This window comes from Canis aureus, chromosome 11 (assembly GCF_053574225.1).
Source record: "Canis aureus isolate CA01 chromosome 11, VMU_Caureus_v.1.0, whole genome shotgun sequence".
Taxonomy (NCBI): domain Eukaryota; kingdom Metazoa; phylum Chordata; class Mammalia; order Carnivora; family Canidae; genus Canis; species Canis aureus.
In genome coordinates, this window is record NC_135621.1 from 22674365 (window position 1) to 22694033 (window position 19669).

The window sequence follows — 19669 nt, forward strand, 5'->3', positions numbered from 1 at the left end:
TATCTATGACGTCTGGCGGGTCTCGTGGGTCACGAGGAAAATCCGTGTTTGACATGAAAGGAAGCATGCGTGGCCCGTGGGGCAGGGCCCAGCCGCTCGGCCAGCGTACCTTGCAGCCTTCGCACGCGTGGACTCCGTAATGGTAGCCCGAGGCTCTGTCCCCGCAGATTCTGCATTCAATGTTCAAGGCTACGCTGGAAGGTTCCTCGGCACCACCGGGAGCCGCCGGGTGCGTGACCGACGAGGGGCTGGGAGCTGGTGAGAGCGTGTCTGAGGACAGAGGACAGAGACTGATGAGCACTGCAAGCGTAGTCAGGGACTTCCACACCGGGTTTGCGAGGCCACGACTGCACGTGGGGTAGTCGGTGAGGAGGCACCTGCTAGTGGGCAGAGCTCCCATCCGGGCCTGGGCTGCCCCCCCACCCCAGGTTCTGGACCCGCACCCCATCGGTCTCCCCACCCCCCACTGGACGTGGCCTACACGCAGTTTGTTACTTTGCTTCCCTACAGCTCTTTTGCAATTGTCAACTTGGCAGATGACACCAGAACACAGGATTAAAGAATCCATGTGGGCGACACCGAAAGCAAAAATCCGTGAAAGATTAAAAAAAAAAAAGTTGGACTTTCTTAAAATTAAAAACTCCTTTGTGCTCTGCAAAGGACACTGGCAAGAGGATGAAAAACAAAGACAAGCCACAGACAGGGAGAAAATATTCGCAAAGCACACAGCTAATAGAAGATTTGTATCCAAAATACCCAGAGAAGTCTTAAAACTCAACAATAAAACAAACAACTCAATTAAAAAGTGGGCAGAGGATTCCAACAGACACTTCACTGAAGAATGGTAACAAATTAGCATGTGAGAAGATGCTCCCATCACTGGTGGCCAGGAACTTGTAAATTAAAATGAGGCATCGTCATGCAGCTGTGAGACTGGCTAAAAAAAAACAGGGTGCCTGGGGGGCTAGGCGGTTAAGGGTCTGCCTTCGGCCCAGGTCATGTTCCTGGGGTCCAGGGATTGAGTCTCGTGTCAGGCTCCCTGTTCAGTGGATAGCCTGCTTCTCCCTCTCCCTCTGCCACTCCTCCTGCTTGTGCACTCTCTCTTGCTCACTCAAGTAAATAAATAAATCTTTAAAAAAATTAAATTAATTGAATTAAATTAAATTAAACAACCAACCAACCAACTAACAATACCCCATGCTGGCAAGGATAAGCAGTAACAGGTGGCTGGTGAGAATGCAGAATGGTGCAGCCACATTGGAAGACAGTGTGGCAAAACAGTCTTCAAGGAATTATAGCCCTAAGTATGTACCCAAGGGATCTGAAAACTAAGTTCACACAAAAACCTACACATGAATGTCTATATCAGCTTTAGTGCTAATCTCCCCAAATCAGAAGCAACCAAGATACCTTTCGATAGGTGAAAGGATAAAAAAATCAAAAAGCCAGTCTGAGAAGGTTATAAACTATATGATCTAAATATCTGGCATTTTGGGAAAGCTGAATTATAGATTTGGTACAAAGGTAAGTTGCTGCAGGAGCCTGGGAGGCAGGCTGAGCAGGTTCAACAGAGGTTTTTGGAGATGAAACAATACATATGAAACATCACAGTGAAGACAACACTATGCATTTGTCAAAACCCACAGAGCTTTACAGCCCAGAGCGAGCCTTAATGTGCGCAAATACACAAAAATCATTTGGGAGGTGTGGAGAAGACCTGATCTAAGGAAACTTGGAAACGTTGGCTGGCATCTATGGGACCAAAGGCAAAGGAGCTGCATGTAAGCACGGGATGTCAGCTGTCGAAGTGGCCCCGACAGGGGCACAGGTTATCCACCCTGATGCTACCAAATGTAGACTGGAGACAATGAACTGAAGGAAAAGTGGCATGGGAGCCAGGCCTCTCACTGCTGGAGTGTGAGCCTGCAGATCCGCTAGGAGAGGCGAGGATGACCCACGTGGTGGTGGGTTAGAGCTGCAGGCATCAGCCCAGTAAACAGAGATACAAATCACTATGTACAGAAATATTTATAGACCTGTGTGTATACAAGGGTCAGCACACACACATATCTCTTTGCTGCATCAGCTAGGAAAGCCTAAAAGAAAAGATACTCCAGCAACAACCTGAAATGACAAGGGAACAAGCAGCCAGAACTCTGATAAGGCTGGATATAGTTCTATAAGCACCACTCCCAGTGAAAGCCTCAGAATTTATAGGCCACCAGGTAAAGTACTCAAAAGTGTCTTGCCCCAGCATTGGAGCAAATGTACCTGTAGAATCAACACTGTTACAGTTCCATCTAACGTAAGACCTGAAAGGTCAACCGTTTCCCAAGTAACTTAACTGCATTCCAGAACAAAACTCAGAAGCATTTACGGGAATACACAAATAGCCATCAGGAACAAAGTGCACAACGTATGGCATTCAATAAAAAAATGTACAGGGCACCTGGGTGGCTCAGTTGGTTACGTGTCTGACTGTTGATTTTGGCTCAGGTCACAATTTCAAGGACAGGTTCTACCCTGGGTGAGGAGTCTGCTTGAGATTCTCTCTCTCCTTCTCCCTCTCTGTCCCTCCCTCCCTACCCCTGCTCATGTGTGCATGCTCGCTCTCTCTAAAATATATATATATATGAAACATGCAAAGAAGCAGAAAAACATGACTCATGATGAGGAGAAAAATCAGTGAACTAAAACTGACTCAGAACTAACACAGATGAAAAAAAAAAAAAAAAAAGAACTAACACAGATGGGGATCCCTGGGTGGCGCAGCGGTTTGGCTCCTGCCTTTGGCCCAGGGCGCGATCCTGGAGACCTGGGATCGAGTCCCACGTCGGGCTCCCGGTGCATGGAGCCTGCTTCTTCCTCTGCCTATGTCTCTGCCCGGGACTCCAGGTTCGCGCCCTGGGGCAAAGGCAGGCACTAAACTGCTGAGCCACCCAGGGATTCCCCACAGATGCAATTCTTTTTTTTTCTTTTTTTCCCACAGATGCAATTCTTAACAGAATTTTAACAAGTTAAGTCCGATGATGTATGAAAAAGACAAAACATTACGATCAAGTAGGATTTACCCTGGGAATACAAGGTTGACTTAACCTTCAAAAATCAAATAGTGTAATTCACTGTATCAACCAACTAAAAAAAAATAAAAGCCATTTGATCATCCTATTAGATGAAGGAAGAGTATTTGACAAAATCCAACATCTATTTCTGATAAAAACTCACAGAAAACTAGGAATAGGAGAAGTTCCTTAACCTAGGAAAGGGAATCTACGAAAAGCAGTTATTGTCATACTTAGTGGTGAAACTCTGAGATCAGGTAAGGCACAAGTGTCTCCCCTTGTTCAATGCTGTACTGGAGGTGCTAGCCAGTGAAATAAGGCAAGAAAAAGAAATAAAGGGGACTCCTAGGTGGCTCAGTGGTTTACCATCTGCCTTTGGCTCAGGGCATGATCCCGGGGTCCTGGGATCAAGTCCCACATTGGACTCCCCACGGGGAGCCTGCTTATCCCTCTTCCTGTGTCTCTGCCTCTTGCTCTGTGTCTCTCATGAATAAATAAATCCTAAAGAAAAAAAATAAAGGCATCCAGCTTAAAAAGGAAGAAGAAGCAAAACTATCTTCATGTACAGATGACATAATTATCTGTGCAGAAAATTCTAAAAAAAAATCTATAAAATATGAAACACTTAACAGTAAATCTGACCAAAAAAATATGAAAGACCTGTGCACTCAAAACTAGAAAAGACTGGAGGGAGGAATTAATGAAGAGCTATCTAACAGGAAAGAAATTCATGGCCCAGAAGGCTCAGTGCTGTTAAGATGTCATTCTCCCCACATTGATCTTTTGATTTAAGAAATCCCAATCAAAATCTTAGCAGGCTTTTTTGGTAGAAATTGAAAAATGGATTCTAAAATTAACAGAATAGGGCAGCCCCGGTGGCACAGTGGTTTGGTGCCGCCTGCAGCCTGGGGCGTGATCCTGGAGACCCGGGATCGAGTCCCGCATCGGGCTTCCTGCATGGGGCCTGCTTCTCCCTCTGCCTGTGTCTCTGCCTCTCTATCTCTCTCTAAATGAATAAATAAATAAAATCTTTAAATAAATAAATAAATAAATAAATAAATAAATAAATAAATAAATAAAATTAACAAAATACCCAAAACATCTTCAGAAAAGAAGGATAAAGTTAAAGAATTTAATGCTACTTGACTTCAGTTCTTATTATAAAGCTACAATCAGCAGAAATTAGTGACACAAGTGTCAAATGAGACAAACCCACCAGTGGAACTGTAGTAGGCCCAAGCAGGGAGTCCACTGATTTCTGACAAAGATATAAAGGCCATACAGTGGAGACAGCAGTCTTTTTAATAAAGTATGTTACAACATTTACAAATGAAAAAGAAAAAGAGAAAAGAAATGAATTTTCATTCATATATGAAAATCAACTCAATAGATCTAGGACATAAATGTAAAACCTAAAAAATATAAAACTTGTAGAAGAAAGTAACCTCGGGTCAGGCAACGATTTATTAAATAGGACCCAGAAAGCAGGACCCACGAAAGAAAAACATTGATGGATTGCACTTCATCAAAAGTAAGGACTTCTGTGCTTTGAAAAACACTGGTAAGGAAAAGAAAAGCCAAGCTACAGACTAGAAGAAACTATTTAGAAGTCACACATCCAATGAAACACTTGTATCCAGATATATTGAACACTTCTCAACTGTCAAGAGCATGGAAACCCACTCAGCTTAAAATGGGCAAAAGATGGGATTCCTGGGTGGCTCAGTGGTTTAGCGCCTGCTTTCAGCCCTGGGCATGATCCTGGAGTCCTGTGATCAAGTCTCACATCAGGCTCCCTGCGTGCGGCCTGCTTCTCCCTCTGCCTGTGTCTCTGCCTCTCTCTGTGTGTCTTTCACGAATAAATAAAATCTTTAATAAAAATGGGCAAAAGATATGAACAGAAATGTCACCAAAGAAGATGTGTACATATAAGAGGTACAGACTTGGAGTTATCACATAAACAAGTCATGAGGATGAAACGTACAGCATTGGAAACAGTCTGCACTATCATAATCACATTGTACGGTGACAGATGGTGACTGCATATTGTGGTGAGTGCTGTGTAATGCACAGGATTGTAAACTCGCTGTGTTGTATATCTGAAACTAATACACTGTGTGTCAATCATACCTCAATAAAAACATTTTTAAAAAAGAAGATATTTGGTGGGGGCATCTGGGTGGCCAGGCAGTTAAGCATCTGTCTTCAGCTCAGGTCATGATCTTGGGGTCATGGGCTAGAGTCCCGTGTTGGGCTTCCTGCTCGGGGTGGAGGAGGTCTGCTTCTCCTTCTGTCTCTTCCCCTGCTCATGCTCTCTCTCAAATAAATAAAATCTTTAAATAAATTTTTAAAAAATTAAAAAGAAGATACCTGGCAAAAGAGCCTCAGCATCATTAGGCCTCAGGTAAATGCCAACGAAAGCCACCACCGTGACAGGCCATTACATACCTATTAGGACGGCTAAAACCCAGAAGACTGACCATATCTAATGTTGATAGAGGGTGTGCATGAGTTGGAACTCCCATGCACGCTGGTGGGAACATAATCTACCTTGTGTCCCAGCCATTCAGTCCTGGGCATTTACCAGAGAGAAGTGAAAACACATGGTCACACAGAGACTTGTATGCGAATGTTCCCAGCAGCATTATTTCTGACACTCAATACCTGGAAGCAATTCAAATGTTCATCAACAGGTGCATGAATAAATAAACCGTGGTGGAGCCATGGATACAACGGATAAAAAACCTAAACGACCGATATGTGCTTCGATGCAGATGAAATCTCAAAATAATTTTGCAGAGTGAAAGAAACCAGACTGAAAAGAACACCTACTGCATTATTCTTTTTATATAAAAGAATATAGGAAATTCTAGGAAATTCTAGGAAAAAGGCACCTGGGTGGTTCAGTGGTTGAGCATCTGCCTTTGGCTCAGGTCGTGATTCTGGGGTCTTGGGATCGAGTCCCGCAACAGGCTCCCCACAGGGAGCCTGCTTCTCCCTCTGCCTGTGTCTCTGCCTCTCTCTCTGTGTCTCTCATGAATAAATAAATAAAATCTTAATAAATAAATAAAATCTTAATTTTTTTTAAATTCTGGGAGATACAAACAGATCCATAATAATAGAAAGATTGGTGTTGCTCAGGGGAGGGAGGGAGACCCAGGGGTGGGGAAGAGGGTTTATAAAAAGGTATATAAGTAAATTTGGAAGTGATGGGTTATTTTTTAAAAATATTCTATTGGGATGCCTGGGTGACTCAGGCATCTGCCTTCGGCTCAGGGCGTGATCCCAGAGTCTCAGGATCGAATCCCACTTCGGGTTCCCTGCGTGGAGCCTGCTTCTCCCTCTGTCTATGTCTCTGCTTCTCTCTCTCTGTGTCTCTCATGAATAAATAAATAAAATATTTTTAAAAAGATTCTATTTATTTATTGGAAAGGGAGGGATCCCTGGGTGGCGCAGCGGTTTGGCACCTGCCTTTGGCCCAGGGCGCGATCCTGGAGACCCTGGATCGAATCCCACATCAGGCTCCCGGTGCATGGAGCCTGCTTCTCCCTCTGCCTATGTCTCTGCCTCTCTCTCTCTCTGTGTGACTATCATAAATAAATAAAAATTAAAAAAAAAAGATTATTTATTGGAAAGGGAAAGAGAGAATAAGCAGGGGGAGCGGCAGGCAGAGGGAGGGGGGAAGCAGGCTCCCTGCTGAGCAGGGAACTCGGCGCTGGACTTGGTCCCAGGACCAGAGATCATGACCTGAGCTGAAGGCAGACATTTCACCGACTGAGCCACCCAGGTGCCCCTGGAGGTGATGGGTTTTGTCACTATTTTCATTGTGGTGATGGCTTCACACTCAAAATGTGTGTGTGTGTGTGTGTGCGTGTGTACGCATCAAGTTGTACACTTGAACTACGAGCGGGTTTTTGTGCACCAGCCAAGTCGTTTGGAAGAATGGGGGCTGGGGATGGATCAGCCACGCCAGCAGCCTCACCCATCTGTTCCCCTGGGTGTCAACTTTAAAGTGAACACATTTCAAAAGAAAATAGAATAGAAAAGAAAAATAAAATAAAATAAAGTGAACACATTTCATTGACGGCCCTTCCACGGAAGCAATTTACATAATGCAGAAATATCCCCCGAGGGTTGGAAAATCTCATTTACAAATAAGCGGTAATCTTCGCTCTCAAATTAGCTAGTGACACCAGCCCTGGAGAATCTGGAAGGGAAACGAAGCAAGGTTTTAAGCAAGGTTTTAAGAAGCAAGAGATAATTCCAAATGACCAAAAGGACCAGCAACAATGGTAAGAAGTTAGAAGGACTTCAAACGCTGAGTGCACACCCGGGCCCTGAAAGCCAGGGCCCAGAGTTTGGGGGGTGCCCCTAGTGCGTTTCGCTGTGAGCCCTTCTGGTAAGTTCCCCCGCTTTGGTTTTTGCCACAAAGTTCCCTGGAATTCCCTGAAGACCAGTGTGGAACCCTCTCCCCCCAAACCCTTGCCCTCTCCTTATTTAGATGCAAAGTGCGTATCAGGCCCTGAACTCGGGTCCAGTGTAGGTTTTGATGAAGCCTATGGTCTCGGGGCTAGTTGACGTGTCCCTTCCAAGTCTCAGTTGTGTCAGAGCTTTCAGATGGCTTGGGAATACATGTTGGGTTATAGTTCTTGGCAATGACTGAAAAGACACTAACTAGTTCTAGAATGGCGACCTTAAAACAAATTGGGGGAAGGTAATTTCAGACCCCTCCTGTTTGAAGGTGAGGATTTGGGAGAGAGGAAGTCCAGGCTGTGGACTCTGCCTTCCGGAGAAGGTGGGAGGGCATCTGAACACTCTTCCTGTCCATGGCGAGAACTTTCCAGAGGCTTTACCACTGTACCCACCCTGCTCATGCAAGATCTTTGTTTGAGAAGGACCCTGAGAGTGTGTGTGACCTGGAGGAAAGTGTATCCTTGAATTCTTTCATTATAAAATGGACTATACGGGATGCCTGAGTGGCTCAGTGGTTGAGCGTCTGCCTTGGGCTCAGTGCATGATCCCGGGGTCCTGGGATCGAGTCCTGCATCAGTCTCCCCGCAGGGAGCCTGCTTCTCCCTTTGCCTGTGTCTCTGCCTTTCCTCTCATGAATAAAGAAAATCTTTAAAAAAATAAAATAAAATGGACTCTATGTTTTCCAAAGAAGGGGGAAAACTGCCTTCTTTAGAAAAAAGAAACAAATGACAGGATGAGCACTGGGTGTTATACCATATGTGGGCAAATCGAACTCCAATAAAAAAAATAAACAAAAAAAAAAGGAGAGAACAAATAGACACAGATAAATCTTCTCAAATCCAGAAGAAATAACACATTTCTGAGAGTCAATATAAACACAAATAGTATCCAAAAACAACTAACCAGCATGCCGTGTATCTGTAACGTGGGGAATAAAAGACCCATTGGAAGATGAGAGCTGGGTTTTGATTCTGGGTTTTCTCCTACTCTGGGCTTGTCCTCTCCAGCATGTCCCCATGTCCTGAGGTCTGTCTTCCCTACTCTTTCTTCAAATAAACAGAACGATGAACTCAAACATTGCTCTTGGGACTCAGGGAGAGGAGGTGCATGCGGTGACTAACACGGTGCCTGGCAGCCTGGGCTGTCGCTGCCCCGACACCAGCTCAGGTGGGCCTCAGGGCGACCTCCAGATGCTCTGCAAGGTGGTCCCACACCACAGCACACCACATTGTTTCTGGAAGCTCCTATCACCCTGGATGCTGGCTTCTTTCCCTCGAAGCTCCTTCCCTCCCTAACATGGCATGAGAAAGACAGTCAAGACTTGAACCATTTATGAAGGTCTGTTGGGGTCGCTACAAAGGCTGCTTGGTCAGGTAGGCCACAGAGTCCATTAACGTGTCACCTCCTCTGGGTCTCACATGGATCGTGCAATCCTTGATTTACTAGGTTGAGGACACTGCTGCCAAAAAGGATGTTCGTACGGAGAACATGGCTTTAGAGCCCGCTGGGGGGCATGGGGTCAAGTCTTGGTACGGTTTCTTTCTAGCTGTGTGACCGGGCCATGTTACCTAATACCTGTGAGTTTATTTCCACTTGTAAAACGACAACAGTCTTCTCACTGAGTTTTTACGAGGATTAGGTGAGGCTTTGTACAAGATGCTTTTTCCTTCTGCCAGGAATGCTCCTTCCTGCTGCTTGTAGTTTTCTTTGAAGTGTTTCAAACATACAGGGAAAATATGCAGTATAACACCCACGCCCAGGTTTGCAAATGGTAATGTTTTGTCACACTGTTTCCTGCCTTTTGTCTAAAGCGCAACCCACGGGAGCGAACATCTCTGCAGGACTCTTTCCCCGGTGCCACCAGGTGACCAGCATCGTAAAGCTGGCATGAGCTTTGCCAGGTGTGCGTGTCCACATCCACCGACCACATTCAGTGCTGTTGGGTGTTGGAGACGTTACATGAATGGAATTATATCGAATACATCCTTAAGCTTGTTTATTTTCATTCAGTGTTGTTTTTGCAGATTCATGTTGTTACAGGTGGAGCTGATTCACTCTTTTAAGTTACTCTAAAGCATTCTGCTGCAGGAAGCTTTCATGATTTATCTGCTCCCCTTGTGTCCTAACCATCCCCACCACGTGTGTTACTGCGATGCCCACAGCGCCACACACATTGCTGCCCTGCATCCACTACCCCAAATACGGCTGCCATGCATGCATCTCCTTTTAAGCGATGTTGGTCCCCAGTGGCCCTGCTGGGTTTGGGTGGGTGCACCTTGCACTCCTCTCTCTATAGAGGTTTTATCAGTGTACACCGCTTCCAGCAGAGCATGAACCTTTCCTGCCCACTGTCACTAACGTAAGTGCCCAGTCCTGAAAATCGTCTTCCTGGAGCAGGAAAAAGTGAGAAGATGGTTGGTGGAAATGGGCTCCAGGTGAAGGACCTGACACACGGGAGAGCCACGGAGGGCAGAGAACGCAGAGGCCTTTCACTGACGTGGAGAACACCCTCCCTGGGGTCCCCAGAGAGTCCTGATATTCCGTGCTCAGAGTTGAAAACCATACGCCCTCTTCACTACCAAGCACAAGCTGCCAACCCAGACCCAGCACCTTCAGTCCTGACCCGAGACCCACTCCCACCACGAAGCCTGTGAGTCAGGCCCACCCCAGATGGGCAATCGAGGGCACAGTTCGCACCACATTCTCCCGGCCTGGCTTCAACGTTGCCTGGAATGAAGTGTTCCATGATTTCTTCTCAGACATGGCGAGGCTACCTGGGTGGACCCCATGTTTTATTTCTTTGTATTTGCCCTGGTGATGCTTGCTGCAGTTCTCTCTTTTTTTTTTTTTTTTTTAAGATTTTACTTCTTTATTTTGAGAGAGAGTGAGTGAGCACGGGGAAGGAGCAGAGGGAGAGGGAGAGAAACTCAAGCAGACTCCCTGGTGAATGCAGAGCTCAGCATGGGGCTCGATCCCAGGACCCTGAGATCATGACCTGAGCCAAAACCAAGAGCTGGATGCTCAACCGGCTGAGCCACCCTGGAACCCCTTCATTGTAATTCTTGATGCAGTGTAGAAAATAGGGAGATAATTCATATATACTTCCAGATAAAAAATAAAAAATCATCCTTTTTATTATAACAGAAGTCTCTGCTTTAAAGAAATAGAAACTCAGAATTTTTAGAAATGGAGCTGACCGCCTTAACTAAATTTCAAGCGTCATTCACGTATAGTTTTTAAAAGTGGGCATACATAGGGCAGCCCGGGTGGCTCAGTGGTTTAGCACCACCTTTGGCCCAGGGCAGGATCCTGGAGACCTAGGATCGAGTCCCACGTCGGGCTCCCTGCAGGGAGCCTGCTTCTCCCTCTGTCTGTGTCTCTGCCTCTCTCCTTCTCTCTCTCTCTGTGCCTCTCATGAATAAATAAAATAAAATCTTAAGAAACAAAAAGTTTAAAAAATAAAGAAATAAAAGCGGGGATACTGTGAGACACAATGTTTCCAGAGACGCCTCCAGGCCCAGTGGACTGGATGTTGTGCTTTATCATGTCTAAAGAGTTCACTGCACAAAGATGTGGCTTCTTTGCCAGCTAAAGAGAACAATTTTCTCTGCAGGAAAAACAACAACAACCACAACAAAAACATTTCTAAATAAGGTTTTTTAGGATCCAGCACACTCACCTGTGATAACAGATCCATCTGATCCCGGGCCACTTCCTAAATACTGGTATTCTGTAAAACTAAAACTTCCAGAACTATCCTCACCAATGGACTGAGAAATCTCTTGGATGTTTCCCATTTCTTGTAGAAATTCTTCAGATAACGGGCTTTCCAGGTCATCAGCCTCAAGGGGGGAGAGGGGGCAAATCGGGCTTTCTGTGTCTACCATCTTGACTGGATGGTTCTGGAAATGTAGCTGAGCCCCAACCTGGGAGGAGAGAGAAGTGACCAGTAAGACATAGAAGAACACTGGTTTTCCTTCAGTGAGGACATCACTTACTGACAACGACATGCCGAGTTCATAATCTAAGAAGGAACACGGTTGACCACCTTATCTCAGTGTGCCTCTCGATAAGAGTACTCAGAACATGAAAATCTGGGGACGCCTCTGTGGCTCAGTGGTTGAGCGTCTGCCTTCGGCCCAGGGCGTGATCCCAGGGTCCCAGGATCAAGGCCCACATTGAGCTCCCTGCAAGGAGCCTGCTTCTCCTTCTGCCTGTGTCTCTGCCTCTCTCTCTGTGTCTCTCATGAATAAATAAATAAAATCTTTAAAAAAAACCAAGAAAATGAAAATCTTTAAACACAAAATGCTTAAGGAGGCAAAGCCGATCTTGCTAGAATCATTCACCTGCTCACGAGTGCACACTGCACGCTCAGCCCAGCCCACTGTATCTGAGCTGGACAGAAACGGCAGTGGACACAGAGTCCTTGCCTTCCTAGGACATCTGTTTTGGTGGGGCCACAATTAGCAAATAAACAAATGCACGTGTGGAATGAGTGTCCGGTGGCAATCCGACAGCACAGTAAGAGTGGATGCAGAACGGACACAGCCTTAGTGAGGGACACTGCCTTGCCCATTTGGGGACAGCAGAACCTGAGAGGGTGAGCTGCGCTGAGGTCTCAGGGGAGAATGTTCCAGCCAACAAAAGCAAGCACAGAAGCCCCATGATGGAAGCCTTCTAGGAACAAGCAGGCCAGGGTGGCTCAATTGAGGGGCATGGGAGAGCAGGAGGGACAAGTCGTCAGCACACACCCTGGTATAGTATCATGTTTGCCTTGTACCCATGGGGTAACTCGTGTAGGTCAGACTGAGCGAGCAAACAAACAGTACTCTCCGGGTGGGTACTGTTAGGAGCTGAACTGTATCTCTCCAGAATTCGTATTGGAATTGGAATCCCAACCCCAGGACCTCAGAATGTGGTGATATTTGGAGAGAGGGTCTTGAAGAGGCACTTATGTTAAAATGAGGCCTTTAGAGCAGGCCCTGATCCATCTGATGGGTGCCCTTATAGAGGGAGGAAATTGGGACACACAAAAAGAGACACCAGATGTGTGTGTGCAGGTGGACAGGTGCATGCCAGGTCCACCTGCCTGAACTGCCCTCCCATCTCTGTCCTCCTGGGCTCTCGCCCTGGGCCCACCCATGGGCCCGGCAGCCATGCATCATTCAGTGACATTTAGTTTCTAGAGCTGCTTTCCCATATGAATGGCCACAGTGAAGTCCACGGCCCCCGGCACCCAGAGGACCCAGGGAGGTGTATTGCTGCCAACAGCCAAGGATCACGAAGCCGCTACCACCACATCGTGACCACCAGATGCCAGGCTCTCCCAGCCGAGTGAGAAAACTATTCCAAAGCAAATCCACGGAACGTGCTCTTATAAAACATTTTCACATTTCGGCCCTACTTACAGTAAACATCTTTAAGTGCAAAGATGAAGGGATGTTTTGACTTCCTTTAGAAATGAAAAATGGGGACAATTCACACATTTTTGTGAAAGTCACATCCCATGCTTAGAATTCAGACAATAAGTTATGCTTGACAGTAACACACAGGAGAGATAAAAGTGAATCATTAGCCTTTCATAAGATTTAAAAGGCTTTCTATCTAATATATATATAATCAGGCTGTGAATCTGTGTGTTTTTTCTATTCTGCATTATATCTTTCAAAATTATTTTTATTTTTTATATTTTATTTAAATTCAATTTGCCAACATATAGTATAACAGCCAGTGGTCATCTCCTCATTCTGCATTATATCAGAAGGAAGATTTCTTCAAATGGCAAGCAAGACAGTGGGGTAAATATTACTTAAGATATTTTTTCACCATGAACAAAAGGTTAAAAACTGCAGTCACTAACGTAAAATAATAACCATAAAGTTCAGCCTAGTAAGTATCAGATAGCTGGACAGAGACTGTGCTATCAGTGGGGCTGGGGCCAGCCCCTCATCAGATTCCCAGCGCTACATGGGAAAATGCATGTGCACAGCTGCCTTTTTTTTTCTTTTCTGCAAATACGTATTTTTTCTTTTTAATTCATGAGAAATACAGAGAGAGAGCCAGAGACACAGGCAGAGGGGGGAGCCTGATGTGGGACTTGATCCCAGGACCCCGGGATCACACCCTGAGCTGAAGACAGACGTGCAACCACTGAGCCACCCAGGCGTCCAAACACCTTTATCTTTAAAGGTGCAAGAAGAGGGGGCGCCTGGGCGGCTCAGTTGGTTGAGTGTTTGACTCTTGGTCTCAGCTCAGATCATGATCTCAGGGTCCTGAGATTGAGCCCCAAGTCGGACTCTGCGCTCAGCAAGGAGTCTGCTTCAGATCCTCTCTCGGCCCCTCCCTCTTGTGCTCGCTCTAAAATACATAATGAGTCTTCAACTGCTGAGCCACCCAGCCGTCCCTTTTCTGCAAATATTCTATCTTCCAAGCAGGAGCGTCAAAGCTGGAAGAATTGATCATCGACTATAAAAAGATGTCAAGTTCCTTGTCATTATATTCAGGGAGCTCAAATGCTCTTATCATTTTACTTTTCAGTTGCTTTTAAAGCATAGCTGAGATTTATTTAGGGAAATGTTGGTCTTACTGTCTATGGAGAGCTAACAAGATAAAATCCCTCTGCGGAGTGAGGCAACACTGTCCTGAACTCTGGCCAGAGGACTGGTGCTTGCACAGATCACTGAACACACTGGCCCTGTCTCGCTTCCGGCCAGGGCAGATAAGGCCCGGCTCCCTTTGAAGGCGTCCCCAGGTAGGCAGCTGGGGCTGCCCAGGCACACCTGCCCTGTGGCTCTGGGCGTGCTCTGGCTCCCGGCCTCCCCCTCCCGCGGCCGTGGCTTCTGCTCAAGCAGCAGAAATAACACAGCAAGTCTGGCTCTAAAGTCCACATAGCACGGCCACTGCCCAGTTCCTCGAGGAGAGCAAACCAGGCGCCAGGGGCTGTGTCCTCCGCCCCAGGTGCTCTGGAGGGACAGACGGGCGCAACAAATGACCTCGTTCCTCAGCAGCTCCCAGTCTGGCCGAGGAGGCGAGATGAAACGGCCACAGGAAAAGCAGAGAACGGCAGCAGGACTCCAGAGGGCCTCCTGTTCCCTAGATCAGAGAGGCTCCGACGGAGGCCGAGAGCCAGCTCCCAGCGAGGTGCATGTGCCGTGTAATCCTTCTCGAACCCGAGGCCTGCGGGGGCCCTAAACACATCTTTGCTTTCCCGTCCAATGTCACTGCTGGAGCTGCAACTTGTTGTTTCAGAAACTCAAGTGTAAGCTGATGAAATTCATTTATCAGTCACAATATTCCTGTGAGCAGAGTGTGCAAAAACTATAGGACATAAAAGAAGGAAGGAGGGAAGGAAGGAAGGAAGGAAGGAAGGAAGGAAGGAAGGAAGGAAGGAAGGAAGGAAGGAAGGAAGGAAGGGAGAGAGACCATCACCATTCTGTGTCACGGAGGGCAGGTGAAGCACGGGAGGATTTGACATTAATTCACGAGCTTTACCGCACGCATGGTGTTCTCCAAACCCCCAACCCTTCCACAGCATCACTTTTTAAAAGATCAGGATGAAATGAGGTGCTGAGGGCACCACGAGCTCTTACTCTGGGAAGCCGAGCACGGCTCGGCCCACCGGCCTCTGGGTTCCCGCGGCACCTCGGCCCTATTCTGACTCCGCTCTGATCAGAGGCCCGGAGAACTTTCCGCACCTGCCTGGGGGGCAGAGGATGCATTTAGCTAATCTCCGTATCCGTGCTTCTGGCACGGTCCTTACGGTGCGGGCGGCAGCCTGTGTGGACTCCTGAGGCTCCGCGAAGACCCCACAGCATGTGCCCCTGCCAGCGACCCCACAGGGACTCGGTGAGAGGGCTGGGGGCCCCCGCTATGCTGTCAACCACCCCTGGCATGGGCTGCTCTGGATCTAGAACAGAAGTCAGAGTGGTTCTGCATTGGGAAAGGATCAGATATTTGCACAGTGAAGTATGATCGCCTGAGGGGCTTAAAAACAACGCGCACTAGAGGAAAAAGAAATCTAAGCCTCGTAGTGAACAACAGAAGTTCCAAGTCGGCAGGAAAGAGCATGTGTTGGTCAGGGGTGGGGGAGCCGGTCAGGGATTGGGGGAGTGGGTCAGGGGTGGGGTGAGCAGGTCAGGGGTGGGGGAGCGGGTCAAGGATTGGGGGGAGCGGGTCAGGGGTGGGGGGAGCAGGTCAGGGGTGGGGGAGCAGGTCAGGGGTGGGGGGAGCGGGGCTGCCACCGTGGGCTCCTTTACACCGAGGGAGAGGCCTGGGTACGGACCGTGGGGTAAAGGCCTGAATGGATGATAATCAGTTTGACTCTGCACCTTAGAAGCGACAGAGAACATAGGGGAATGTCCTGTGCTAACATAAAGTCGGCACTTTGAAGAAAAGGCAAAGAACTTTCTCGTTTCATCAAATGATTGCGATCAGAGACCATGGAGGAAGCACCTCCTCGTTGGCTCCCGGGGCTGTTACTGCGTCTGACTCACCCCTGCGCCCAGTTTCTTGAACCCGCGAGGCCTTCCGTAAATATTTTCAGAAATTAAACATTAAATAACAACTTGATACTGTCCCAACCGTCAAAATATTTTTATATGCTATGGGATCGGATACTCAAGAGAAAGAACCGATGGAGCTGGGGCTTGAATTTTCCCCACTCGGGACTTGTATTGGACACAAAGGGATTCAAATACAAACACTGGACTTTTACTGCTACGACTTGTCTTCTGTGATCGATCCTGATTTATTACACTGTAAAACTCCCTTGAAGTACACTTGATGTGCCTACTAATGCCGCCTTATAGAAACCTGTTTATGTTTCCCTTTGCTAAATTAAGTCTGATAAGACTTCACCAAGGGTTTGAAAGGTAAAGGATGGGATTTTTGTCAAAAGAGTACCATTTACACGGCAGATGAGAGTCCGCCAACCGTAATTTGCTACCTTGTCGGATTCTTGATACTTTTCTGTATACCTATTACTTAGTATTTAGAGATTCAGCTCAATTCGTTGGGCTAGGATTTAACATAACATTTCAAAATAAACAAAGAAATGCCGCAAAGCTCTCTGTACTTTCACCGGGCATCAGAAGTTCATAGAAATTGATTACCCGCAGCCACCTGCATAATGATTAATGTGCTTCCAAAGTCAGCTCGGAAAATGCCTCGGACGTCGGAAACAGAAGACTTGAGCACCAGAGTGTGGAGGACCCCGGGACTCGGTGTTTTAATGCATTAAGCCAAAGGCGAGGTAATTACAAGTAGTTTGCACGCCACACAGATTTATCCGGGAACATCTAAGATCTTCCCCAACGACGCCTAAGGCATCGGTGTTTTGTAACCAAAAGAACTTGGCGAGTGAAAGTGGGTGAGGAGCACAGTGTTGCAGGGAACCTGAGTCTCTGCACCTTTATCTTTATTTTTTTAAATTTATTTTTAAAAGATTTTATTTATTGATTCATGAGAGACACAGAGAGAGGCAGAGACACAGGCAGAGGGAGAAGCAGGCTCCATGTGGGGAGCCCGATGCAGGACTCGATCCTGGGACCCCAGGGTCACGCCCTGAGCCAAAGGCAGACGCTCAACCGCTGAGCCACCCAGGCGTCCCAACACCTTTATCTTTAAAGGTGCAAGAAGAGGGGGCGCCTGGGTGGCTCATTTGGTTGTTTGACTCTTGGTCTCGGCTCAGATCACCATCTCAGGGTTCTGAGATTGAGCCCCGAGTTGGGCTCTGCGCTCGGCAGGGAGTCTGCTTCAGATTCTGTCTCTCTCGGCCCCTCCCACTTGTGCTCCATCTAAATTACGTAAATGAATCTTTAAATGAACAACAAGAACAAAAAAAGGTGCAAGAAGAATCTTCCCAAGAAAACTCCTGAAAACTTCCAAGAAAACTCTTGCCGGTTTTACACAAGGTTTACACTGTATGATAGTATCTAACTTCACTTCACACCCAGCAAGCCTTTCCCATTTTCCAGAAACAAGACTTCTTATTTTTAAATATAATCTTATCCTTGTTGGTGGTGAAATTAAAATAACAAGAAAGCTGTAACTTCGGACACATCGTGCACCTGTCGCAATGAAATCTGAGCCCAAGTGCTTGTCGCAAGACTCGGTAGCCAACGGAGATGAGGTTCGTGTTGACCACACAAACGCGCTGCTCTGATGCAGACGGAAGCCCAGCGGTGAGGGCGGCTCCGAAGCAGGTGCCCACCAGACAGCAGAGACGCGACAGTGGCCGAGGGCCTCGCCAGGGACAAAACCGAATGATGACATTCAGGAACAAGGAAGGCCCTGCCTGGTTATGGCAGAGTGACATCAGACATGCAGCAGCAACCTCTGTAAGGCTGAGCCTTCCTTTCTGGGTGAAACCGATGGTCACTTTGGGTTGGGAGACCATGTTTTATGAACATCCTGTAACACGTGAATGTCCACCTGAGCTAGTGACTTGCTTAACCCTGAGAAGACACTGGAAAAGGCAACCTTGGCCCTGGAGGGACCCACGGCCCCAGGGCAGAGGGTGTGGGGCCGGGAAGAGGACACAGAGGGACACGGTAATACTGGCTGAGCACCACCTCGGGCAGGGCCCCAGGAACAGCCATACGTGCTAAGTTCCCCCAACTGGGCAGGGCAGGTGGTGTCCATCCCATTTCCAGAGGAGGAACCCAGCAGTTAGGGGGCTAAATAGCTTGCCCAGTAGTAGGTGAGGAGAAACAAACAAACGATTACAGAGGCAATAACATAGGGAATCCTGGGGTGGGGTGGGGGCGCAGGGCGTCCAGAACGTGCCTTGAAGGAAGGGACGCCCAAGTTGAACGCTGAAAGATGATTAGAGAGAAATCCAGAAAATAATGATAGGAAAGAGGGGAAGGGGCATCTCCAAGCCTAAAGCATCATCAATAAGCTGCTGCGAATGGTGGCACGATCTGCACTGAGACTCGTCATTGCTGTGCTACCGCATAACAAACAACCCTGCAATGTAGGGGCTTGACACACCGCCCACACACGTGCTCACAATTCTGCAGGTCAGCGGTTTGGGCCACGCTGCTGGGCAGGCCATCGGGCGGCTCACCCACGGCCGGATGGTGTGTGGAGACCGGAGCTGGCTGCTGCCTGAGCCTTTCTCAGAGGCCTGCCCAGCCGGGTTCAGAGTCTTCGGGAGCGCAGCATCCCAAGGGCTGAGTGTGGGAACTGTAAGACCACACTTGCGAGTCATTTGGCGTTACTTCTGTCCCATGCTGTGGCCCAAGGCAAGTCACAAGGCAGGCTCAGATCCAAAGGGCGAATGAGCCCTACCTCTAATGGGGGTGGGGGGGGCACGAAGATTTTGTGACCATTGTTGACGCAGCACAAGGGGCAGTGGGAGGGATGGATGGGAGAAGCAGGAGAGGTGCGCGGCCCAGCCCGGCCTGAGCATCACTGCTGGTGGTGGGCAGGGGTGTAGTCCTCAGCCCCTGAGCAACGGGAGTCAGGGCGGGGTGCTGGGCAGCAGTGGGGCCCAGCAACATCTGCATTGGGACGCCCCGGCAGCAGGGTGGCACCTGGCTTTGAGGGACACAGGACGAGAAGTAGCCAGAGTCCTTATGAGACTGTTGAGACCATCCCCAGGAGAGGTGTCAGTGCCCCCAGGAGGGAGGACCAGAAGGACACCAGGGCTCACACTGGTGGCGCACGGCAGCAGGGATGCGGGGCAGAGTCGAGGGGAGACCTAGGCTCTGGCCGAGGTAACTGGGAGGGCAAGGTGACGTCCGTGGAACCCAGGCCGGAGGGGAAGGGCAGGTTCCCAGGGGGAGGGGGCCGCGGCCCATGGAAAGGCAGTCGTAAGGCAGCTGCAGAGTTTGTGAGGGACACACGGGTTCCACTCCTCGGGCCTCCCCGCCTTTTCGGGGAGTCGCAGCGCAGCGGGCAGCGTTCACCTCTACGGTTCTCAGCAGCAGCGAGAGAGGATGCAAGTCTCCCTCTCAGGGCACAGGGCAGCGCTGTGTGTGACCCTGAATACGTTACCATGTTTCTTAGAGCCTCGCTTTCCATACCTGGAGTCGGGGCACTTCGGCAGGTTGTTCTGAGTGGTTGCAGAAGGATGGGCACCCTGTCCTTCCCCCAGACAATATCGTCCCCGGAGGCAAGACCAGGCCTCA

The 19669-nt window shown here is 48.2% G+C and overlaps 1 protein-coding gene across 11 annotated transcripts in view; it reads right to left on the minus strand.

Annotated features, from left to right (window-relative positions):
• PPARA (peroxisome proliferator activated receptor alpha) overlaps positions 1 to 19669 on the minus strand; it is a 72918-nt gene that overhangs the window by 18507 nt on the left and 34742 nt on the right. For 8 of the 11 annotated variants that reach the window (XM_077914095.1, XM_077914092.1, XM_077914097.1 and 5 more), the window contains 2 exons: positions 11215 to 11461; positions 110 to 270 (listed from right to left, as the gene is read on the minus strand). In XM_077914095.1, coding sequence (XP_077770221.1) covers positions 110 to 270; positions 11215 to 11461 — 408 coding nt within the window. Of the gene's footprint in view, positions 1 to 109; positions 271 to 3428; positions 3564 to 11214; positions 11462 to 14527; positions 14821 to 19669 lie in introns of those variants that run through there. The other 3 variants (XM_077914094.1, XM_077914098.1, XM_077914100.1) reach the window with 3 other exon arrangements.